General features: G+C 36.8%; 3 protein-coding genes across 3 annotated transcripts; 2 read left to right on the plus strand and 1 right to left on the minus strand.

The window, feature by feature from the left end:
• The first annotated feature begins 3,239 nt into the window (after positions 1-3,239).
• LOC141651954 (protein FAR1-RELATED SEQUENCE 5-like) lies at positions 3,240-6,689 on the plus strand. Its single transcript, XM_074459641.1, has 6 exons — positions 3,240-3,273; positions 3,650-3,840; positions 3,976-4,197; positions 5,048-5,511; positions 5,608-6,197; positions 6,493-6,689. Exons 1-6 carry the CDS (start codon positions 3,240-3,242, stop codon positions 6,687-6,689), a joined length of 1,698 nt encoding a protein of 565 aa, XP_074315742.1.
• A 9,544-nt stretch (positions 6,690-16,233) lies between these two features.
• On the minus strand, positions 16,234-19,993 carry LOC141651955 (protein FAR1-RELATED SEQUENCE 5-like). The gene is made up of 4 exons (XM_074459642.1): positions 19,960-19,993; positions 19,348-19,595; positions 17,047-18,217; positions 16,234-16,769 (listed from the first exon to the last, which is right to left on the minus strand). The coding sequence occupies exons 1-4, from the start codon at positions 19,991-19,993 to the stop codon at positions 16,234-16,236; spliced, it is 1,989 nt and encodes a 662-aa protein (XP_074315743.1).
• A 1,037-nt stretch (positions 19,994-21,030) lies between these two features.
• Positions 21,031-21,756, plus strand: LOC141651956 (uncharacterized). Its single transcript, XM_074459643.1, has one exon. The coding sequence runs from the start codon at positions 21,031-21,033 to the stop codon at positions 21,754-21,756; it is 726 nt and encodes a 241-aa protein (XP_074315744.1).
• The last annotated feature ends 4,611 nt before the right edge of the window (positions 21,757-26,367 follow it).

Genomic DNA, 26,367 nt, shown 5'->3' on the forward strand with positions numbered 1-26,367 from the left:
CGTAATCGGATCATGTCCTTCCGCACCACATCTACCACAAATCACCTCTTGCTCAATCATAGCATGGACCTGCTCATGTTCACCCATCGTCGGGCTCTTTGATTTGTCATACCCGACATCAAGAACTTCAGTCACAGCTACAGGGGATTCATCACCCTTCCCGGTTACTCGCCTACCTCCTATAGGATTCCCATACTCAGCTACATGTATGGCCATGTATTCAATAAGATGCCATTCCTCGTTGTCTTCAATATTTTTTGAAATCTTCATTTGGTGCAAAGATCCAATATGGCCCTTTGGTCGTCATATAACCCCTTTGTAAAAATAATTGCAGAGGGACCATTGTTGGAAAGCGTGATGAGGCAGAGCGAACCAGTTTCTTGAACCTAGTCCAAGCTTCATTCAAATCTTCAGTGGCCAATTATGTGAAAGTAGTGATTTGGCCTTTTAATGCGTTGGTACGTTGTGGAGGAAAGTAACTCCTGTAGAAGGCTAATGCTAGGGAATTCCAATCAGTCACACCAGCAGCTTTCCTATCCAGATCCCTCAACCAATCCCACGCGTCATCAGTCAAGGAAAAAGGAAAAAGGAATTCCTTGACCCAGTCTTGCGTCATCCCAGCAACTAAGGGAATGGCGGAGCAGTAATCAGTGAACAACTCCATATGCTTACCCGGATTCTCACCAGCTACTCCCCTAAAAAGATTCCTCTCCACCAACTGAATGTAAGATGGATTTATTCCAAAGGTACTCGCATCTGTAGTAGAAAGTAAGAACCCCTTTGGTAAGGTATCTATAGTAGGTTCTGAGTGACTAACGATATTAGGCATTTCAGCAGATATAGTTGTAAGAATAGCAGATCTTTCAATTCCCTCATCTAGGACGGATTACCTGCAAAATAACTATAGCACTAGAGAAAAATATGAGATCAGTCTCAAGGAATGAATTCCTTGAGACGAGAGACAAACATAATATAAAGCAAACAAAATATCACCATTTCCCATTAACGCGCCAAAATTTGATACGGCTTATCGCAACCCTATCAAAAATAAAACCAACCGGTCTCTATAAAATGTAGTAGAGGCAGTCGGATATCGAATCCACAGGGAGATGGGAATGTTGTATGCTAAACTAAGTGCGTCTAAGTAACCGTTTCTTGGGGGTTTGAATGTTTTGATTCTAAACTATGGAGAATAAGAGAGAAGAGACAGTAAAGAATTAAACAATAAATTCCAACGAAAATACCAGAGAAAAAAAGATAGCTAGGACAATCGGTTCACCATGGCTTCTTAGAGGTCCAATCTAGGGTCAAAGGTCAGCAGAAACTCGGTCTGCAGGGTAGTGAAAAGGTCCTTCCGATCCGCTATTCGCCCTAAAATATTACTAACTTAGCTTCCGCCCTCATTAGAATGTCCTATTGTTCACTGCAGGTCTTACCCCTTTCAATCTTCCATCTAGGTCGAGGCGTAACAGATCAACTAGCTAAATGCGTCGACTCAAGCAGCCAATCACTATTAAATACAGTGATTAACAACATAAACCTAAATCTAGCCAAACCTAATCACCTAGTCATATCTTCCTAATTGCCATGGCTCCCCTATGTCCTAGCATAGGAAGATTAGCTATGCATAATAGATATCGAGGAAATAATGACAAGCACAACAAGTAAATTAAACATGGTGATTAATTAGTAAATAGATAAGAGAAAGAGCAATCAAGGAAAAGAGATGAAAACAAGAATAAGATTGCAATAATTATTGAATTAAAGATCGAGAATACCGATTACAAAGGAGTTCCAAGCAATGGAGATATTAGGTCTAAAGAGTAAAGTGCCAAGAGAGGATATGAGACCGTATGCCGTCGTTCTCTACCTCTTATTTATTCTAAGATACCAAATAAAATATCCGAGGATTAACTAAAAGATTGCGTAATTGTTTAAACCTCTCAATCGAGTAGAAATAAACTACTCGATCGAGGACAATAAGTGACAAACCTCTCGATCGAGCAACACAAGTACTCGATCGAGGAACTCAATAAACACCCATCTCGATCGAGTAAAGCAAGTACTCGATCTAGGTCTTTCAGCATCCAAGGGTACTCGATCGACCAGATTCAACAGCTAGGTTAGTCGATCGAGCATAGTGGCACTGGATCAGCGTGGATGAACTCAAAACATCTTCCGAAACCACTTCACGCATCCCTGGGTGATAATTTTCGGGCTCCGATTCTTCTTAATCCAAAATGCATGTAAATGGGACAGGTCCAGGCTCGATTATGCTCCTCTCCGGCTCTTTCCTGCAATTAATACAAGACATACCAAAGTAGACAATTCGGGGGCATTTGTAGCTAGTCGCCACATAAATAACACAGAAATGTGTGCAAATATAGGGTAAAAACCATATATAAAATGCACGCATCGACAAAACTCATTTATACAATAAGATATAACATCTGAGAGGGCAATATAAAAATAACCTATATAGTATATACCACTATTGAGAATTTAAGGTTGTACTAAAAAATTTAACTCGCATAATTTAACAAATTGAAAAGAAAAAAAATCACACAAAGTATTCAGAGTAAAACTAAGAAATGTAACTTCACAAAATATATGCATAAACAGAATAACTATGCAAAAATTTCTTCTAAGGTCTACCAATGAACTAACCTTACACTTTTACTCCAAATATATATATATATATATATATATATATATATAGAGAGAGAGAGAGAGAGAGAGAGAGAGAGGGAGAGAGAGAGAGAGAGAGAGAGAGAGAGAGAGAGAGAGAGAGAGATAGGTTCAGATGAGTCCTTAGTTTTGGTTGAGTCCATAAGTGCTATTTTCAACCCTAGGATTAAGTTGGATGGATGGTGGAGATTAAGTGGACCAAAGTAGGCATTAATTATAAAAAAAAAAGGTGTGAGGGCTTAGGTTTCCAACGTTGTCCACGTTTTTCAAGCACTGTTTAATGCTCTAACTAAATAATAATTAGAGAATGTATCACGTTGTTTGAAACTTTCATTACCTTCAAACATTCATCTTCCTTTCTATCTTTTTTTTTTCAGTTTATTCTTTCATCTTCTTCTTTGTTACAATTGAAAAAAAATAACAGGTTCTTGAGCTTTGTATTTGTGCCGGATTTTGCATGCAAGTTTGAAAGAGAGAATATAGTGTCGTTTTTTTAATCTATACCGTCGAGTAGTTTGCATGTTCTTCAGCTTCTTTTGTTTTTTGCTTTCATGGATGAAATGCAGATTGTACAAGTAAACAATGGTAAGTTTACTGGTATTCAACAATTTTTTTTTATTTCTTTTTTTTGTTAAAGCATAATTGGAAGATGAGAAGTCAGACGATGTTTTTATGTAAAGTTATATGAAACGGTATTTAGATGATAAGTCAGACGGATGAATTTTTTTCTAGTGAAGTTATTTGTTTCCAGGAAAATTTTTGTATTCTATTTTACTTATGGTTAAAAGGAATTTGTAAGGTCAGTTGAAAAGGCAATTTTTTTGTGTAAAAATTTGTTGAAGTTACATACTTTACGTGGCACAGTTTTGTTTTATTTCGGTAGAGTTACAATATTATTGATGAGTTTTTTCTAGGTTTTGTTATTGGTGAAATAATAAATGGATTTTTTGTATTTTTATAGTGGAAGAATGTTGTGAGGATGTTGAAGATGTAGGGGAAGAGGAATTCTCTAAAGTATTGCAAGGTGTAGGGGAGGATGAATTTTGTAGGATAGTGGAAAGCCAATTTACGCCATATGTAGGACAACAATTCGATTCCATAGAAGAAGTAGTTCAATTCTATAAGATGTACGCGCTGGCATGTGGATTTGATGTGCGTAAATACACAACGAAGAAGTGGCGTGACGGAACTATTAGATCGAAACTCCTAGTATGTAACCGAGAGGGGTTCACGTATGCAAAGAAGGTGGGCAAATGATAAGATGTTGTAGTTGGTGGAAGCACACAGGAGGTGGACGAGAGTGGAGATAAACAAAGAAGGAAAACTAAAGTGAGGAGGGTTGGATGCAAAGCTAGGGTTAGATTGTTCATGATGAAAGGCCTTCTAGTAATTGATCGATTTCATGCGGGACACAGTCACGAGATTGTGGATGTTAAAGATTGGGAGTTTCAGAAACTGTCAAGGCGGTTACACAAATATCACAAGGGACTCATTGTCTGTAACTCAAGGGTTAGTACTGTTAGTTCATAATATGAAACTTTTTTTAATTTTTTTGGGCAGTTGTATTAGTTAATTAATTTGTTTGTTAAAGTTACATATTTGTAGTATTAAATTACAATAGTCATAGTTAAAGTTTCAGGTTAGCTGTTATGAAAAAGAACCGAAGTGACAGTACTACTGAAGTAAAATTTCAGTTATGATTGTTAAAGTTACAAATTTGATATATTGTAATTGTTAAAATTAGTGTTTTGTTGTAATGTTAAAACGTGAAGTAAAGTTACACTAATTGAGTAGTAAAATGACAGTTATTACGGGTTAAGTTACACTTTGATTGCTAAGTCTAAAAAGTAGCTAAAGTTACAATAATTGTAGAGTAAAATTAGAATAGTCATAGTTATAGTTACATGTTAGTTTTTTTTTGGAAAAAGTTAAGTTAAGTTACAGTACTAGTGATGTAAAATCACAATTGTCATTGTTGAAGTTATATTTTTGCTGTAATGTTGAAAATTGTAATAAAGTTACAGTTCTTCAGAAGTAAAATGACATCAGTCAGGGGTTAAGTTACATGTTAAATGTTATGTGAAGAAATTAACAAAAGTTACAGTATTTCTGAAGTAAAAGTACAGTTGTCATTGCTAAAGTTATAATTAAGCTCAAATGTGAGAAAAATGACATAAAATTACATATGAATGAAATTGAAGAATGTTAAGCATGACACAGAAATTACACTAAAAATTTTGCATTGTTTTTTAGCACTTGAATCTAGTAGTTTTATTAGAGTTACACTACTTATCATTACAGTTATACTATTGAGTGTTTAAGTTCTGATGAATTGAACCGACATTGAGATTAACTGCAGCTGAAGATAGGTGCAACAAAGACATACAAAATGTGCAAGGAACATGTTAATGGGTTTCAGAATATAGGAGCGAGTGTAACCGACTTCAAGAATTTTCACAGAGACGTAAAGTGCTACATTAATGACAGGGATGGTCAGTTGTTCAGAAACCGTTTTAAGAACATGGAAGAAACGCGTGATGATTTCTTTTTCGATTATGAGGTAGGTGTTGATGGGAGCCTGATCAGGTCAATATGGGCGGATGGAGTTAGTAGAAGAAACTACTCGATATATGGTGATGCTGTGTCTTTCGACCCCACATACTCGACAAACAAGTACGACATGGTTTTTACACCTTTCACAGGTGTTGATAATCATAAAAGATCGGTAACATTTGCTGGTGCATTGATTTTTAGGGAGAAGGATGAGTATTTTGATTGGGTTTTCAGCCGGTTTTTGGTTGCGATGGGTGGTAAGGAACCAAAGTATATTATAATGACCAAGACCGGGAATTATATCATCTTCGGCACATATTCAAGACGGCTAGGCACCGTTTTTGCATGTGGCACATAATGAACAAGGTACACGTGTGAAATACGGGGCAACGCGAAAGATTTTACAGATTTCACGAAGAAGTTGAATGCCATAGTGTGGGACGAAGACATTGAACCAGATGAGTTTGACATGCGTTGGTGTGAGATAATGAAGGAACATGGAGTTGGTCCCGAACGTGACTGGTTTGAGGAAGTGTACAACAAAAGAAGGCAGTGGGTGATGGCCCATTGTAGGGACTTAAATATGGGGAGTGTTATGAGGACAACGCAGAGATCCGAGAGCGAAAACAATTTCTTTAAGAAATTTGAGAATAATTCGGGAACGTTAGTCGAGTTCTGGTCGCGGTATGAGAGTGCTATAGACCAACAAAGACACACACAAAAAAAGCTTGACAATGAGAACAGGCAGACATCACCGAAATTAGCAACTCGGTTGCCTATAGAGAGCCACGGGGCAAGAGTGTATACACATGTGGTATTCGATGTGTTCCAAGAGGAGGTAATTAGATCAACAATCGGACTTAGTGCTCGGGGATTCAACGAGAGAAATGGTGTCGAGGTGACAAACCTGAAAGATGGAATGACGGAAAGAGTCTATGACATTCAGTACAAACCAGGTATTAATCAACATATTTGTCTCTTAAAAATTTTACTATCATAGTTTGGAACTTTGGTTCAAATAATTTGTAACTTAACTGATAAATAATGTAATTAAAACAGGATAACTTATTGGATTGTTTCAATATTGTGTTTACTGAAGTTTTACTTTAGTTTTACTGGATGATGACACCATATTGAATTAATTTTGTTTTTTCTTTATGCGTCAACAAGGAACACATGAGGCGACATGCACGTGTAGAATGTTCGAACGTTCTGGAATACTTTGTAGACAGATAATTTCGGTTTACTCAGGTAATGGTGTGAACAAAATACCGGATGCTTACGTGGCTAAAAGATGGACAAAGGATGCAGTCGGCTACGCGTCTGATGTAAAGGATATTATTGATGGGAAAGAAATTGAAATGACAAAGTTGTGGTCAGAAGTGTATGAAACAGTTGGATTATTGAGAGATAGGGATAAGACTGATGTAGAGAGGTTGGGCATTTAAATTCGGGAGTTTAGAGAAGAGTTAAGACCATCGATCGACGAGTTGTGAAGGAACAAGAAATAGAACATTACTTGGATATAAGCCCATCGAGAAAATTATAATACTTCCTCCTAAGCGTGCGAAAAACAAGGGGAGTGGAAAAAGAATGTTGTCGACGAAGAGTAAAGTTCTTTGCAAAAAATGCTAAACCAAAGAGGATGTGCAACAAGCTGTAAGCAAATGGCACACCATGACAAGAGAAATTGCCCCAACCCGTTTGCAGAGCGTCCACCGATTTTGAGTTCAATCTTCTTCGGAGGAGAGTGAGAATGAGGAAAGAAGAAGAAGAGGATCGGGAGTAGCAATTTGAATTACTTTTCATACTTTTTTGGGAAAATCTATAAAGGAGCGAGTGTATTTTGCGGATGTAGTTACAAAATGTAGGACTGAAGTTATATGTTGTGTGAAATGAAGTTACAGTTCGTAATTTAATTATTTTAGTTTCCCAATTCTTGGTTTTAAGTATGGTTGCGCACTTGAGATTCCGTAGTGTATATTATAATCATAGATAACAAAGTTGTTGAAAAAATTTCCAAGTTGGTTAACCATTGAGTTCTGAATGTATGATCGAAATTATATGTTATGCAACATAAAGTTACAGAGAATGATTTTTTTTTTTTTTTTTTCATTTCTGCAAAAAAAGTTTATGACTATGAACTTTATTAAATGGGGGTTCAACTTTAGTCCGTGTAATGTGTAATTTCAGTTGGAGTTACACATTCTTGGATAAAAGTTACAGGAATTAGACTGAAGTTACATAATTTATTGATAAAAAAAATATGTTCAGGGATGAAAACTTCAGTGAAGTTATATGTTATGAGACATGAAGTTACAGTAACAATTTTATTTAATTTGGTTTCTCCAAAAATAGTTTATGAATATGAACTTTATTAAATGGGGCTTCAACTTTTGTACGTGTAATGTGTAATTTCAGTTGGAGTTATACATTCTTTGCCTTAAGTTCTGGGGAAATATGACTGAAGTTACATAAACTAATGATTAAAAATATGTTCATGGAGGATAACTTCAGTGGTTAATTGTGTAACTTCAAAACCTAACAGTGTAACTATATAGCGTATCTTAGTCAATGACATATGTGGTAGAGGATTAGATAAATCTACAATAGTGTATCATGGGAAAGTGAAGTAACCTAGTACAAGTATGAATTGAAAAGTGAGTATGAGTTTGCTAAAAAAAATGGTGAAAATGAACCATGAACACAAGGGTAGATAATCTTAAGGAAATATTGTTTGCTACATAAAAACAAGGGTTATTTCATAACAATAATCCATCCTATGTGTGGTCTGCGGTAATTACTCTATCCTATCAATAATTCCAATTAAATCCAACCTATACATCATACCTTCCAATAACAAACTCACTCGATTTTTTGACCGGTTGTATCAGGTAACCTTTTCCTCCCTCTTTATTTAACTCTTAAATTTATCATCTCCTTCCCTTTTTTTGTAAAAACACTCATCTCACCCATCCACCATCCAAAAGCCTACCTCGCAACAACCATCTTGCCGACCACCTCTACCACCCCCTCCTGTACCGTCGACATTATTTTAAATAACCTATCCCCTAACCACCATCAGCACCACCACTCCTCCCCACCCCCATTGTTCCTCAAAGGCGCCTGTTGCTCCTAACTCTCCCTCTTCCCCACCGACACTAATAATTGCCTTCCTTGGCTCCACCCTCCACACTTCTTCTTTCCCTTCTCGGTGCCACCACCACCGTCCTTCACACTCCCCTTCTTCCCTTGTTTTCTCCTCATCACCATCGACACATGACCCCACCGAATTGTAACCTCCTCATCGTTTTTTTACCCTGAATCCTTCCTCGTCCTTTGGCTCTCATACGATTTCGATTGCTAACCTTAAGCCCCCAATTTTCCGACATCATAGCTCATATATCCGATATCAGACCCCTAAAAATACCAACCTCAAAATCCCTACTCTCCATTTCATAATTATATTGACTAATTAACGATTCGACGCCAATTATTTCACCCAAATTGCCGCTTTCTCTTTCTCTCCTGGCGTTTCGGAACACCATCATGGCAACAACGACAATAAAGATAACCATAAAGAGCTTCGGTGGAGAGGCCTTCGAGGTCTGTAGCTATGGAATTTATTACCACTAATTGACACACCGTCGTCATTGATGTTGGGTATTGTGTGGTCGATTTTTGTATAATGGTGAAGTGTGGTTGTAGGGTGTCTGATGATCGGAAAAGAGGAATCAAGTGGTGATGAATATGGTAGGCGTTTGTTTGGTGGGATAAAGAAGAAGTGAGAGCCGAGAGAAGAGGACAGGGAAGAGATAAGAGAGTTTTTTTTTGTTGATTTTAGAATTTAGTATTGTTTTATTAGTTTTAGTTTTTTTTTTTTTTTTTGTATGACCTTATGAGTAGGTAGCCGGTTACCTTAGACTGTTATGGGAAGGTATGGTGTATAGGTTGGATTTAATTGGAATTATTGATAGGATGGAGTAATTAATGCAGACCACCCATAGGAAGGATTATTCCTATGAAATAACCCTAAAAACAATGTCTAAAGAGAAGCAAAATATTGTTTTCTCCAGATACAAAACGACCCTCCATTAATTCAAGTTTGATAAAAATTCAAACATCATCTAATTAACTTTAGACTTCCCCTGCGATTTGGATGATTTTAAAAGTATCTTTGAAATTTTGCGCCGGGCTTGAATATTTTCCCAAAGTTCGTCTTTTGTGGCTATGAATTGACCGACCTTCTCCATAACTTGATCACGATGGCTGTTCATATCAGCTAGGACAAGGGAGGCAGCCAGCTCGATAATCAAGAAACGCCGATTGGTCTAAGAGCCAAGGTCTTCGTGTTTGAAAGGCTGACCTTCATACATTAACATGTGAGCCATTGTGAAAATGTCGGACTCTTCATTATTAGGAGTAGGGCGAGTCCAATCAAATTTAATGAAACGATTATTAAAACCCGCAATGTCGCTTCCTCGTCTTTCAAAACCTTTAGAGTCCAAATAGTCACTCATAGCGGAGACCTATAAGTAATGTAGTATATAAGACGCTTTGCAAATGTCAAGGACATACATTAAAATAAATATAGGTGTAATACTTACTAGTATGGAAGACTCTTTGAAAATGCGGGAGTTGTCGGGGTCAGTGTATTTCTGGTTGTCAAGGATGTCCACAGATCTTGCCTTGAAGTTGATACAAGCACATGATAGATGGTCGTCTATGTTGATTGGTATGAAAATAAAATTTGCACACAAGTTTATGGTGCTGCCATAATCGCCAACATAGGTGTCCCAATCTTTAAAAAGCAAGTCATAGTTGTTATCACTAGGGGTGGACTGAGAAGGTGTATCATAAGTTGCATGAGAATGTCCTGCAAAGTAGTAAATGTAAATGGTTAAACATAATTGTCAATAATATTCTTGAAGTTATAAAGTCTAGCACTGAAGTTACAGGAATGTCGCTTAAAGTTAGAAAATGATACTGAAGTTATAGAACTTCTAACAATGATTATGAAGTAAGAAGTGCAAATTGCAGATTACAAAGTGCATCATTGAAATTACTTAATTTTCGTATGAAATTACAAAATCAGAAATGGAAAAAAAGTTACATTAGCTCCAACAATGAAGTTTTAAAGTTGCGAAGTAAAGTTACAGAATTATTGACTAAAATTGAATAACACGCCATGAGAGTTAACGAATACTAAAAGAGAATCAGAGTAGTACCGTGTGCCCTAGACCAAAGAAAGCCATCGTTGAAACTGTGTTGTCCTCTGACTCTAGCCTGTTTAGCAACATTGCCCAGCACTCAATCACAGAGGACGACATTAATCTATCAGGTAGCATAGAAAGGATGTCTTTCCTTTGGAGCGTAGCATTGGGTCCGTAGTGAGCTGCGGCATCTCTAAGATTAAGAAAAATTACAAATATTAACGATTAAAGTTCATTAGCTAAGAAAATATTCATTTTAAGAGTAACAGTAAACTTACGAGTCTGGCAAGGGGTGGTCGTCTAGGAAAAGGTAGTCAACCACGTGTTTCCTCACATCTTTCACGTTCTTGAATAATGTTAGGTTATTCCTTAGGAAATTAGAGACGACGGTCAAACCAATACCAAGTGACTCCGCCCACAATGGATGGAACAACCAAGGCCATCACCCTTACCGCGACGTCGCCACTCGATAGGTTAAAGCGGTTCACGAACGAGAGGGGTCGCCACAGGATCCCCGATGACAATTGGTGTAGCGGTCTCGGACGTACAGAACGCGGCGTTTATAAAAAACATTGCGATTCCGTCATCATCAATACTCCTCTTGGGGACAGTTTCCCCACCATCAATATCAGCTTCCACATTATGAACGACCTCCCCATTACGACTTACATGGGTACCATCATCTTCAGGGGCAACATTATCCTTCATCATTGCATTCTCAAGCTGAGTTTTTGAATAGACTCATCTATTTCATCAGCAGATAACTTGACCTCCTCTAGACATGCACGTGTAAATTGTTCGGTGGGTACATTCATTGATCGATTATGTGCTACGTCCCCCTCAGGACCTTGAATGACAACTTTGTTGGCTAACAAAATATTATTGACTTCAGCCGTGCTATATAACACCCCGCTGTCACAAATTTGATCAGGGGCAGTTTTTTCATTTGCTGATGGCACTTCATCAGTGTCTAAACGCACGACATCAAGATCAGAAGGACCTTCACCTGCCGATACATCTACATCCACTGAACCTTTTTTAAGGTAAAAAAGAACTTCACTTACTAGCATTGTAGCATCTTGGTCTTCGTCATTAACATTACCCTTTGAAGGTCGTGGCTGCAGTACATGTGCATTGGCCACCGATTGTTTCAACCGTGTGGCTACACCTTCAACTTCATCACAAAATCGATGCAACTCCTCAAATTCCCAAAATTGTTGGGTTGACTGCGAAGGTACGAGGGCAGGTGGACCCATTTTGTCAGTTGTGAGATTTTTGATCGCCGAAATAGCATTGGCATACCATGAGTGATATGCGACCGCATTCCTCTGAATCTTTAAGTAGTGCTCATGCATGTCCTGAAGAAGAAAAGTAAACATCAGATACTGAAGTTACACAATGTACGACTGAAGTTACAAAATTTAAGGTTAAAGTTACATAATTTAACATTAAAGTTCGACATCAAAAAATAAAATAAATTCAGAAATGTATGTAATTAAATTTAAATATTTATTTAAATGGTTTTAAAAAAAAACATACATCGAGAGAACGGGCTTTCAACTGGTCATCATCCTCGACTCCTTCAGTTAGTTCAATTTGAATGAACTTCTTATCAGTCGCAGTGCGAGAAGTAGATCCAATAACAAACTGACAATTGTTGCTTATAGAGAGTGGGGTAGTAGTGGGTGAATGAATGCAGCGTGGATACCTAACCATAGACAATGTCTGCCGACCCAAACCGCCGTCCCCAACCTCACCCTTTATCCTACTCTTTAACCTAGCCTCATCCCAATGCTTAATGAGTGGCAAATCATCGGAGCAAGTATCACCGCGGTAATCAAACCGCTGGAAGTAAGTAATCATCAGGAAGGGTCTACAACCAAGCAAATGAGCCTGTCTTTTTTTTTTTTTCATATTTAGTTAAAGAATAATGGCTTTTAGGACGTATGTACACCAGTCAAAAGAAGGGATAGCGCTAACAGTTTCAACTGCCCTTAGAAGCTTCAAATCAACCCCGTCATTAGAAGTAGGGGCAAGAAATGACGACATACAAAACAACACAAACAGACGGCAAAAGTAATCTCCTCCTTCTTTGTCAGCCTCAATTTCATTTTTAATCACTCCTAACGGAATAGACCCATTTGGAGTTTTCACACCAAACATTTTCCTCCAACCATCTTTCAAGGCCTTGTTTTTTGTGGGTGTGAACCTTTCATTTGTCCAGTAGGGACAAGATCGAGCTCGTTGGGGCCAAGTGGTAGAAGGAAGCAATCATGAACATCGTGTTTGCTCACCATAAATTCCTTCGAATCAGGCAACCTAAACACATATGTGCCATCCTTAAAAGCTTCAAGAAAGAGTAGTACATGTTCAAGAGGGAATTTCTCGAACTTCAACTCCAAAGATACCACCAAAACCAATTCTCTTGGTGATCATGTAAGTCCTTGTTTTTTGGTTGAGTCCGTAAGTCTTAATATAGACCCTTAGATTAAGTTTGATGGATGGTTGAGATTAATTTGCCTTGACCCACATGTTTTAATCTCTCCTACACTAATCATTGCACTTTGTAATTTCCTATGCATGCAATTAAAATATTCAGTTGTCTTTCACGGTTTTTGAAACATGCAAATTAACTCTTCCCTCTCTCATCCATCCCATTTTCCAACCCTATTTTCATAGAATACAAACAGTTTCTACATTTTCATTCCCATATTCCGTTTCCGAGGAAGAAAAAATCCCCAAATATTCAGTTACTTCTACGGTTTTCAACATTCTTCATCGAGCATCATCTTCTTCATCATTTATTTCCTTCATTACTTGCATCATCTTCTCCATCATCGTCTTGTTCATCACTGATACGGTATTCTTCTTCTTTATTGTCTACTATTTTCACTTTTTGAAGTATTATGCTAGATGAAATTTCTTAAATAACCTTTTTTGCTATTGAATTACTTGATTCTTTGTTCTTACTTTTGTTTCTCGGATTAATAGAGATAGGTACATGTCTTTTTTTTTGTGTATAATTTTTACTTAATTGTAATTTGAATTCATCTGCTTTTTTCTATGCTTTTCCGTATTAATCATTTTTTTTGTTGAAATCAACTTATGATGATCCTTGCTCTGCTAAATCAGTGTTTTTTGTCGGATTTTGGATTGTATTTTCATTTTTTTTGCATTAGCTATGTTGATTCTGTCTTTTGGTCTATTAAATTGCTTGATCTGACCATATATTTGTGTCAAACTTTGTATCAATTGTATTCAATGATTTTGTAATTTCAATCCATCCAGTTGTTGTGTAACTTTAACCCAGATCTGACAATCTATTAGTGTCAAACTTTAGTCTTTTATTATTTAACCCCTTGCCAGACTCGTAAGTTAACTGTCACTCTTAAAATGAATATTTTCTTAGCTAATGAACTTTAATCGTTAATATTTGTAATTTTTCTTAATCTTAGAGATGCCGCAGCTCACTACGGACCCAATGCTACGCTCCAAAGGAAATACATCCTTTCTATGCTACCTGATAGATTAATGTCGTCCTCTGTGATTGAGTGCTGGGCAATGTTGCTAAACAGGCTAGAGTCAGAGGACAACACAGTTTCAACGATGGCTTTCTTTGGTCTAAGGCACACGGTACTACTCTGATTCTCTTTTAGTATTCGTTAACTCTCATGGCGTGTTATTCAATTTTAGTCATTAATTCTGTAACTTTACTTCGCAACTTTAAAAATTCATTGTTGGAGCTAATGTAACTTTTTTTCCATTTCTGATTTTGTAATTTCATACGAAAATTAAGTAATTTCAGTGATGCACTTTGTAACTGCAACTGCACTTCTTACTTCATAACTGTTGTTAGAAGTTCTATAACTTCAAGATATCATTTTCTAACTTTAAGCGACATTCTGTAACTTCGAGTGCTAGACTTTATAACTTCAAGAATATTATTGACAATTATGTTTAACCATTTACATTTACTACTTTACAGGACATTCTCATGCAACTTATGATACACCTTCTCAGTCCACCCCTAGTGATAACAACTATGACTTGCTTTTTAAAGCTTGGGACACCTATGTTGGCGATTGTGGCAGCACCATCAACTTGTGTGCAAATTTTATTTTCATACCAATCAACATAGACGACCATCTATCATGTGCTTGTATCAACTTCAAGGCAAGATCTGTGGACATCCTTGACAACCGTAAATACACCGACCCGACAACTCCCGCATTTTCAAAGCGTCTTCCATACTAGTAAGTATTACACCTATATTTATTTTAATGTATGTCCTTGACATTTGCAAAGCGTCTTATATACTACATTACTTATAGGTCTCCGCTATGAGTGACTATTTGGACTCTAAAGGTTTTGAAAGACGAGGAAGCGACATTGCGGGTTTTAATAATCGTTTCATTAAATTTGATTGGACTCGCCCTACTCCTAATAATGAAGAGTCCGACATTTTCACAATGGCTCACATGTTAATGTATGAAGGTCAGCCTTTCAAACACGAAGACCTTGGCTCTAAGACCAATCGGCGTTTCTTGATTATCGAGTGGGTCGCCTCCCTTGTCCTAGCCGATATGAACACCATCGTGATCAAGATATGGAGAAGGTCGGTCAATTCTTAGACACAAAAGACGAACTTTGGGAAAATATTCAAGCCCGGCGCAAAATTTCAAAGATACTTTTAAAATCATCCAAATCGCAGGGGAAGTCTAAAGTTAATTAGATGATGTTTGAATTTTTATCAAACTTGAATTAATGGAGGGTCGTTTTGTATCTGGAGAAAACAATATTTTGCTTCTCTTTAGACATTGTTTTTATGTAGCAAACAATATTTCCTTAAGATTATCTACCCTTGTGTTCATGGTTCATTTTCACCATTTTTTTTAGCAAACTCATACTCACTTTTCAATTCATACTTGTACTAGGTTACTTCACTTTCCCATGATACACTATTGTAGATTTATCTAATCCTCTACCACATATGTCATTGACTAAGATACGCTATATAGTTACACTGTTAGATTTTGAAGTTACACAATTAACCACTGAAGTTATCCTCCATGAACATATTTTTAATCATTAGTTTATGTAACTTCAGTCATATTTCCTGTAACTTAAGGCAAAGAATGTATAACTCCAACTGAAATTACACATTACACGTACAAGAGTTGAAGCCCCATTTAATAAAGTTCATATTCATAAACTATTTTTGGAGAAACCAAATTAAATAAAATTGTTCTTTGTAACTTCATGTCTCATAACATATAACTTCATCAAGTTTTCATCCCGAACATATTTTTTTATCAATAAATTATGTAACTTCAAATATAATTCCCGTAACTTTTATCCAAGAATGTGTAACTCCAACTGAAATTACACATTACACGGACTAAAGTTGAACCCCCATTTAATAAAGTTCATAGTCATAAACTTTTTTTAAACAAAAAAAAAAAAAAAAAAAAATCTGTTACTGTAACTTTATGTTGCATAACATATAATTTCAGTCATACATTCTGTAACTCCAATGGTTAACCAACTTGGAAATTTTTTCAACAACTTTGTTATCTATGATTATAATATACACTACGGAATCTCAAGTGCGCAACCATACTTAAAACCAAGAATTGGGAAACTAAAATAATTAAATTACGAACTGTAACTTCATTTCACACAACATATAACTTCAGTCCTACATTTTGTAACTACATCTGCAAAATACACTGCTCACTGTAACAGTTTTCCCAAAAAGTATGAAAAGTAATTCAAATTGCTACTCCCAGTCCTCTTCTTCTTCTGCCTCATTCTCACTCTCCTCTGAAGAAGATTGAACTGAAATCGGTGGACACTCTGCAAACGGGTTGGGGCAATTTCTCTTGTCATGGTGTGCCATTTGCTTACAGTTGTTGCACATCCTCTTTGGTTTAGCATTTTTTGCATTAACTTTACTCTTCGTCGACAACATTCTTTTTCCACTCCCCTTGTTTTTCGCCTGCTTAGGAGGAAGTATTATAATTTTCTCGATGGGCTTACATCCAAGTAACTGTTCTATTTCTTGTTCCTTCGTCAACTCGTCGACTGATGGTCTTAACTCTTCTCTAAACTCCCGAATTAAAATGCCCAACCTCTCTACATCAGTCTTATCCCTATCTCTCAATAATCCAACTGTTTCATACACTTCTGACCACAACTTTGTCATTTCAATTTCTTTCCCATCAATAATATCCTTTACATCAGACGCGTAGCCGACTGCATCCTGTGTCCATCTTTTAGCCACGTAAGCATCCGGTATTTTGTTCACACCATTACCTGAGTAAACCGAAATTATGTGTCTACAAAGTATTCCAGAACGTTCGAACATTCTACACGTGCATGTCGCCTCATGTGTTCCTTGTTGACGCACAAAGAAAAAACAAAATTAATTCAATATGGTGTCGTCATCCAGTAAAACTAAAGTAAAACTTCAGTAAACACAATATTGAAACAATCCAATAAGTTATCCTGTTTTAATTACATTATTTATCACTTAAGTTACAAATTATTTGAACCAAAGTTCCAAACTATGATAGTAAAATTTTTAGGAGACAAATATATTGATTAATATCTGGTTTGTACTGAATGTCGTAGACTCTTTCCGTCATTCCATCTTTCAGGTTTGTCACCTCGACACCATTTCTCGCGTTGAATCCCCGAGCACTAAGTCCGGTTGTTGATCTAATTACCTCCTCTTGGAACACATCGAATACCACATGTGTATACACTCTTGCCCCGTGGCTCTCTATAGGCAACCGAGTTGCTAATTTCGGTGATGTCTGCCTGTTCTCATTGTCAAGCTTTTTTTGTGTGTGTCTTTGTTGGTCTATAACACTCTCATACCGCGACCAGAACTCGACTAACGTTCCCGAATTATTCTCAAATTTCTTAACGAAATTGTTTTCGCTCTCGGATCTCTGCGTTGTCCTCATAACACTCCCCATATTTAAGTCCCTACAATGGGCCATCACCCACTGCCTTCTTTTGTTGTACACTTCCTCAAACCAGTCACGTTCGGGACCAACTCCATGTTCCTTCATTATCTCACACCAACGCATGTCAAACTCATCTGGTTCAATGTCTTCGTCCCACACTATGGCATTCAACTTCTTCGTGAAATCTGTAAAATCTTTCGCGTTGCCCCCGTATTTCACAGGTACCTTGTTCATTATGTGCCACATGCAAAAACGATGCCTAGCCGTCTTGAATATGTGCCGAACAGATGATATAATTCCTGGGCCTTGGTCTGTTATAATATACTCTGGTTCCTTACCACCCATCGCAACCAAAAACCGGCTGAAAACCCAATCAAAATACTCATCCTTCTCCCTAAAAATCAATGCACCAGCAAATGTTACCGATCTTTTATGATTATCAACACCTGTGAAAGGTGTAAAAACCATGTCGTACTTGTTTGTCGAGTATGTGGGGTCGAAAGACACAGCATCACTATATATCGAGTAGTTTCTTCTACCAACTCCATCCGCCCATATTGCCCTGATCAGGCTCCCATCAACATCTACCTCATAATCAAAAAAGAAATCATCACGCGTTTCTTCCATGTTCTTAAAACGGTCTATGAACAACTGACCATCCCTGTCATTAATGTAGCACTTTACGTCTCTGTGAAAATTCTTGAAGTCGGTTACACTCGCTCCTATATTCTGAAACCCATTAACATGTTCCTTGCACATTTTGTATGTCTTTGTTGCACCTATCTTCAGCTGCAGTTAATCTCAATGTCAGTTCAATTAGTGTAACTTAAACACTCAATAGTATAACTGTAATGATAAGTAGTGTAACTCTAATAAAACTACTAGATTCAAGTGCTCAAAAACAATGCAACATTTTTAGTGTAATTTCTGTGTCATGCTTAACATTCTTCAATTTCATTCATATGTAATTTTATGTCATTTTTCTCACATTTGAGCTTAATTATAACTTTAGCAATGACAAATGTAATTTTACTTCAGAAATACTGTAACTTTTGTTAATTTCTTCACATAACATTTAACATGTAACTTAACCCCTGACTGTTGTCATTTTACTTCTGAAGAACTGTAACTTTACTACAATTTTCAACATTACAGCAATAACTTCAACAATGACAATTGTGATTTTACATCACTAGTACTGTAACTTCACTTAACTTTTTCCAGAAAAACTAACATGTAACTATAACTATGACTATTCTAATTTTACTCTACAATTATTGTAACTTTAGCTACTTTTTAGACTTAGCAATCAACGTGTAACTTAACCCGTAATAACTGTCATTTTACTACTCAATTAGTGTAACTTTACTTCACGTTTTAACATTACAGCAAAACACTAATTTTAACAATTACAATATGTCAAATTTGTAACTTTAACAATCATAACTGAAATTTTACTTCAGTAGTACTGTCACTTCGGTTTTTTTTCATAACAGCTAACCTGAAACTTTAACTATGACTATTGTAATTTAATACTACAAATATGTAACTTTAACAAACAAATTAATTAACTAATACAACTGCCCAAAAAAATTAAAAAAAGTTTCATATTATGAACTAACAGTACTAACCCTTGAGTTACAGACAATGAGTCCCTTGTGATATTTGTGTAACCGCCTTGTGATTCGAAACTCCCTATCTTTAACATCCACAATCTCGTGATCGTGTCCCGCATGAAATCGATCAATTACTAGAAGGCCGTTCATCATGAACAATCTAACCCTAGCTTTGCATCCAACCCTCCTCACTTTAGTTTTCCTTCTTTGTTTATCTCCACTCTCGTCCACCTCCTGTGTGCTTCCACCATCTTATCATTTGCCCACCTTCTTTGCATACGTGAACCCCTCTCGGTTACATACTAGGAGTTTCAATCTAATAGTTCCGTCACGCCACTTCTTCGTTGTGTATTTACGCACATCAAATCCACAGGCCAGCGCGTACATCTTATAGAATTGAACTGCTTCTTCTATGGAATCGAATTGTTGTCCTACATATGGCGTAAATTGGCTTTCCACTATCCTACAAAATTCATCCACCCCTACACCTTGCAATACTTTAGAGAATTCCTCTTCCCCTACATCTTCAACATCCTCACAACATTCTTCCACTGTAAAAATACAAAAAATCCATTTATTATTTCACCAATAACAAAACCTAGAAAAAACTCATCAATAATATTGTAACTCTACCGACATAAAACAAAACTGTGCCACGTAAAGTATGTAACTTCAACAAATTTTTACACAAAAAAATTGCCTTTTCAACTGACCTTACAAATTCCTTTTAACCATAAGTAAAATAGAATACAAAAATTTTCGTGGAAACAAATAACTTCACTAGAAAAAAATTCATCCGTCTGACTTATCATCTAAATACCGTTTCATATAACTTTACACAAAAACATCGTCTGACTTCTCATCTTCCAATTATGCTTTAACAAAAAAAAAATTGTTGAATACCAGTAAACTTACCATTGTTTACTTGTACAATCTGCATTTCATCCATGAAAGCAAAAAACAAAAGAAGCTGAAGAACATGCAAACTACTCGACGGTATAGATTAAAAAAACGACACTATATTCTCTCTTTCAAACTTGCATGCAAAATCCGTCACAAATACAAAGCTCAAGTACCTGTTATTTTTTTTCAATTGTAACAAAGAAGAAGATGAAAGAATAAACTGAAAAAAAAAAGATAGAAAGGAAGATGAATGTTTGAAGGTAATGAAAGCTTCAAACAACGTGATACATTCTCTAATTATTATTTAGTTAGAGCATTAAACAGTGCTTGAAAAACGTGGACAGCGTTGGAAACCTAAGCCCTCACACCTTTTTTTTTTTTTTTATAATTAATGCCTACTTTGGTCCACTTAATCTCCACCATCCATCCAACTTAATCCTAGGGTTGAAAATAGGACTTATGGACTCAACCAAAACTAAGGACTCATCTGAACCTATCTCTCTCTCTCTCTCTCTCTCTCTCTCTCTCTCTCTCTCTCTCTATATATATATATATATATATATATATATATATATATATATATATATATATATATATATATATATATATATATATATATATATATATATATATATATATATATATATATCTATATATATATGTAAGCTTTACTTCGATCAGTCTTATGAATACTACTAACACAAAAAAAAAAAATGTTAGAGATAGAGAGAGAAAACTCTAAAAAAACCAGAAATCCTAACTCTAGTTTTCTGTGCAGCTCTAACGTCCATGGCTATTATGACCTTTACTGATAATCAATTCTCACCTTTAGCTTCATCTTCTAAACTCCCGCGAACTACTACTAACACAAAAAATAAAAAAAAATAAGGGGATGGTGAATGCGACGGTGAGAAAGTCTAAACGGTCGGTGCTAAGGAAACTCCGGGGACCTCAAACGGTGATGCGAGGAAGACAGTGTCTTTGGGGTCTATTGTGGGTATCCCTGTTCTTAACCTTGACGAGGGTGTGCCTGACATACAAGACTCTGGATGGCTGCTTCGTCAGGGAGGCAAAAATATAGTTATGGAGACAATTGTTGAGGAGGAGGAACAAATGGATCTTCTGAAGTTCACTCAGGATGACATTAAATCTGAGGTAGAATTTTGGAACCAATCTGTTTATTGTTATATTTTAGGGACTAACCCTCCTATGGAAGTTGTTGAGGATTATGTGTATCAAGCTTGGTCTGAGTTTGGTATAGACAGGGTCTCTTTCATGGAGAATGACGTTTTCTTAGTCAGGTTTACTAAGCCTGCTGGGATGTCTTCTCTACTGAATGCTGGTTACTATTTCTTTGATAACAAGCCTATAGTGATTAAGCCTTGGAGTGTAGATGTGGACCTTGTGAAGGAAAAAATTGATATGGTCCCTGTTTGGGTGCGGTTAACAGGAATACCTCTGAAGTTCTGGGGGGACTGTTTACTGCCCATTGCAGGACTTGTGGGTAACTTTGTTAGGAAGGACATTGCTACTGCTGAAAAAAAGAGATTGAGTTATGCTCGGGTCTTGGTAGAATTGAAGATGGACCAACATTTACCAGACAAAGTCCAATTCCTTGATGAAACTGGGAATGTGGTGGTTGTTCAGGTGACCTATGAATGGAGACCTGTTTCGTGTGAGGGTTGTAAGGGATTTGGCCATGATAAACAACAGTGTCGAAAGGCTAAACCTAAGGTTCAAACAAAAGGAAAACCAAATCCTCCTCCTGAGAAACAAAAGAGACAAGAATGGAGGCCAGTGCAAAAATAGATGTATCCCCCTAGAGCTAAACGCTCAATTGTGTTTTCCCCTGAGGGGTTCCCTTCTCTGGTAAGACCTAGTGTTACTACTCCGACTATGCATATCATGAAACTCAATAAGCAAGGTGGATTTACTGAGATAATAGCATCTGGTAGAAAAGGACCTCTTTCTTTCTTAGATGCTTTGAATGGCACTACTCCTAGGGGGGAGTGATGCAGAGTGGTAAAGATCCCCCTTCTCAGCCATCTCATGCATAATCTGGGATTTTGGAATATGAGAGGTTTAAATGATCTTAATAAACAAAAACTGGTAAAATGGTTTCTGCATAATAATGGTGTAGGGTTATTTGGATTATTGGGAACTAAAATAAAGCCTAGGAATCTTTTTAATAAGAATACCTCTCTTTGTGAAGGTTGGAGTATAACTACTAATAGTAGCTGGCATAAAGGAGGTCGCATTTGGGTTTTGTGGAAACCTGAGCTATTCATAGTTAATGTCCTAGCCTATAATGCTCAATATATTCACATGAGGGTGACTTTTAGGACTGATGATAATTGCTTTCTTCTTACTATGATTTATGCTCATAATGATTTATATGAGAGAGTTGAGCTCTGGAATTTTCTGAAGAATATTGCTCTGACTTATAATGAACCTTGGCTCTGGGCTGGGGACTTTAACACTGTGCTGAGCCCAGTGGAGAGACTTGGAGGACATACTTCTGAAGCTGAAATGCAACATTTTCAGGAATGTGTATCTCTGTGTTGTGTTGAGGACTTGCAGGCTACTGGGGCTATGTTCACATGGTCTAACAAGCAGAACCCTGTGGATATAGTATACAGTAGACTTGATAGGGTGATGGGTAATAATGAATGGATGATGGAATATGGTGACTATTTAGCTCATTTCCACCCTGAAGGAGTGTTTGACCACTGCCCTTGCACAATTGTTAACAAGAAAGCTGACATGGGTGGAAGGAAAAGCTTTAAATACTTCAACATGTGGGGGAAATCTGAGTTTTTTCATGATTGTGTGAAGAAAATCTGGTGTCAGGTTTACCAGGGGACTAAAATGTTCTCTGTTGTTAAAAAGTTGAAAGCACTGAAGCCTGGCCTTAAAGCTCTTAATAAAGAGTGCTTTTTTGATATTGAGAATAGCACATCTCTCACTGCTGCTCTTTTGGAAAAAATTCAGAAGGATTTAGTGGACCATCCTGGTGATATGGAGCTGATGCAACAGGAGATGGTAGTGGCTAATGAGTTAAGGGACCTGATGACAGCCAGGGATAGCTTTCTGATTCAGAAAGCTAAGATTCAATTGTCTCTTGAAGGTGATTTGAACACTGCTTATTTTCATAACTCAATCAAAAGAAGAATGATGCAAAATAAGGTACTAAGCATTGAGGATAAGGATGGTAGGAACTGTACTGAGGGGTCTCAAATTCAGCAAGCATTCTTGGATTATTATTTGGATCTTTTGGGATCTCAGAAGAGCATTATTCCTGTTAATGATAGGGTAGTCAGACTGGGGGAGTGCTACAGTCCTGCTCATTGGGAGGTGCTGAATAAAGCTGTCACAGCAGAGGAAGTTAAGCTACACTTGTTCAGTATCTGTAAGGATGAGTCCCCTGGACCTGATGGCTTTACCAGCCAATTTTATAGGGATGCCTGGGACATAGTTGGCAATGAGGTTTGTGCTGCTGTTTTAGACTTTTTTGATAGTGGTAAGCTGCTCACCCAAATCAATGCTACTATGATTACTCTCATACCTAAGACTGACATGCCAACTAGTGTAAAACATTTTCGACCTATTGCTTGCTGTAATGTCATTTACAAGACTATTTCGAAGGTTTTGTGTGCTAGATTGGTTGTGGTTCTTCCTGACATTATAAGTAGGAATCAGGATGCTTTTATTCATGGAAGAAGTATTTTGGAAAACATCCTTATATGCCAGGATCTGGTGAGGATGTATAACAGAGGCAATGCCTCTCCTAGATGCATGTTTAAAATGGATTTACAAAAAGCCTATGATTCCATTGAATGGAACTTTATAGAGCAGATGTTGTGACCTTGAACTTCCCTGAAAAATTTAAACATCTGGTTATGACTTGTGTGAGGACACCTTACTTCTCACTTCATTTGAATGGCTCTCATTTTGGATATTTTGCTGGAAAAAGAGGTTTAGGGCAAGGGGACCCCATTTCTCCCTTGCTCTTTACAATTTGTATGGAGTACTTGTCAAGGGTCCTGATGTATGCAACTCAGAAATGGTTCTTCAGATTTCACCCTCTTTGTAGAAGCCTTAAATTGACCCATTTGCTGTTTGCAGATGATTTGTTACTCTTCTATAGAGGGGATGTTAGATCTATTATCTTTGTTGCTTAGAGCCTTCTCTACATTTTCGCCACTGGACTGGTAGTGAATGAGGCTAAGTCTGAAGTAGTTTTTCTTTGGGGTTTCTTGATGACTGAAACATGATATTCTACAAATCTCAGGTTTCCAAGAAGGCTGTCTACCTTTTAAATACCTTGGCATACCTATCCAACCTGGTAGACTCACAAAGAAGGATTGTAATATTTTGGTGGAAAGGATTGTAACCAGGATAAGAGGGATTGGGGCTAGGAAGCTTAGCTATTCAGGCAGACTGGTTTTGATTAATTCTATCCTCAATACTCTTCATAATTACTGGGCCTCCATTTTTCTGATTCCTAAAATGATCATAAGGAGGATTGTGGCTATTTGCAGGAATTATTTGTGGGATGGGGGCACTGAGTACCACAGGGCTCCTCTTGTGTCTTGGTCCACTGTTTGCTGCAGTAAAAAATCTGGAGGATTGGGTGTGAAGGATGCTGAAAAATGGAACATTGCTACTGTTGGGAAGCTTGTAAATTGGATCTACACTAAGGTTGATAACTATGGGTTCAATGGATTGATCATATTTATATGAAAGGGTTTGACTGGTCTACTTATGTGACTCCTAGTGACTCCAATTGGAATTGGAGGAACATCTGTAAGATCAGGATCAAATTGAATGCTGGTTTTGTTAATAACTGCTGGGTAGCTGATCCTAAGGGCTACTCAGTTGGGTCTGGTTATACTTGGATACAGGATCAACACCCACCTGTGTCCTGGTATTCTGATGTCTGGGATAGATGGAACATCCCTAAGCATGCCTTTATAGCTTGGTTAGTCTCTCATAAGGCACTCAATACTAGAGAAACGTTATATGCTTATGGGATCTGTGACTCTAAGGATTGTGTGCTGTGTGAAGCTGGAATTGAAACACATTCCCATCTTTTTGAAGAATGTTTATATAGCAAGCAAATTCTGGGACAGATAGAGACCTGGCTGCAATTTAAATTGTATTCTGATAGGAGGTGCTCTCAATTGCAACAACATGTTTGCAGAATGGCAAAGTTGACCTGCTGGTACAGCATCTGGATGGAGAGAAACAAATGTCGAATGGACTTGCAGCTAACAATGCCTAGGAATATTGTGAAAGATTTGAAGAGACTGATTCATGCTCGAATCAGTCAGATGATCCAACAACCTGTTACTAGTCAAGATCAGCAGTGGCTTTCTAGTGTAGATATCTTACTTTAGCTGTGGCTAGTATTAGAAATTTTCGTAATGATGTTGTAATTGACTATTATCTTTTTGATTAATGGAAACTTCTCACATTTAACCAAAAAAAAAAAGCTTTACTTCGATCAACATCTTATATTATCACCCGTGATTTTCACGGGTACAAAAACTAATTTTATATAACAATTACATTATTTTCATGTACAAGTTAAATATGCTCTTTCAATATACTGCTAATATGAGCATATTGAAAAATAGTAGATTCCGACCAATATGCTATCAGGACATGTCATTTACCAAACATATGAAATTAGTAGATTGATTGGTGATCTACTATTTAGGCGAAATCTAATTTCACGCAATATACTTTCTACCAAACAAGGTTGTGTTTGAGTGATTTGGTGCATAATGAATAATAAATTAAAATTGTATTATTGATTTTATGCGAAATCAGTGCTTGCTTAAGAAATTTATGGTATTAGTTCGAAATTATATTATTGGCGAAAAGTTGAACAAGTAGCCAAAGAAGTTGTACAATTGACTTAATAAAGCTATGAAATTAGCTTTATAAAAGTCGTATTAGTGGCTCGTAAAAGAATTATATATCCCATTTTTGTGCCTCATTATTTCTTGTTTTGACACATAATTCTGTTATAATAAATGATGTGTGAGAGGATATAAATCATGAAAACACACAAGATGCAGGGTCGTCTCGGAGATTGAGGTGGCCCGGTGCAAAACTTAAAAATTGGCCCCTCTTAATATAAAAAATCTGAAGCATACAAGATTCGTCATATATGTCTTTATATATTCATTGCAAAATATAATACAAGTTTTTGAAGATTTTCAAAAATTAAAATAGTACACGGAAAAAGTAAAGCTCTTTTTGAGTTATCAAAATCAAGATCTCATCATAAGTAACTTTCTCCAACAGATTATTCGATCTTGATAGTTATCATCACCAATCCATTAAGTCAATCTTGTAATATTGTAGAGTGCAAATATGGCTTCAATAACCTCAAACCCGCAAAAGATTTTT

This window comes from Silene latifolia, chromosome 4, assembly GCF_048544455.1.
Source record: "Silene latifolia isolate original U9 population chromosome 4, ASM4854445v1, whole genome shotgun sequence".
Lineage (NCBI taxonomy): Eukaryota > Viridiplantae > Streptophyta > Magnoliopsida > Caryophyllales > Caryophyllaceae > Silene > Silene latifolia.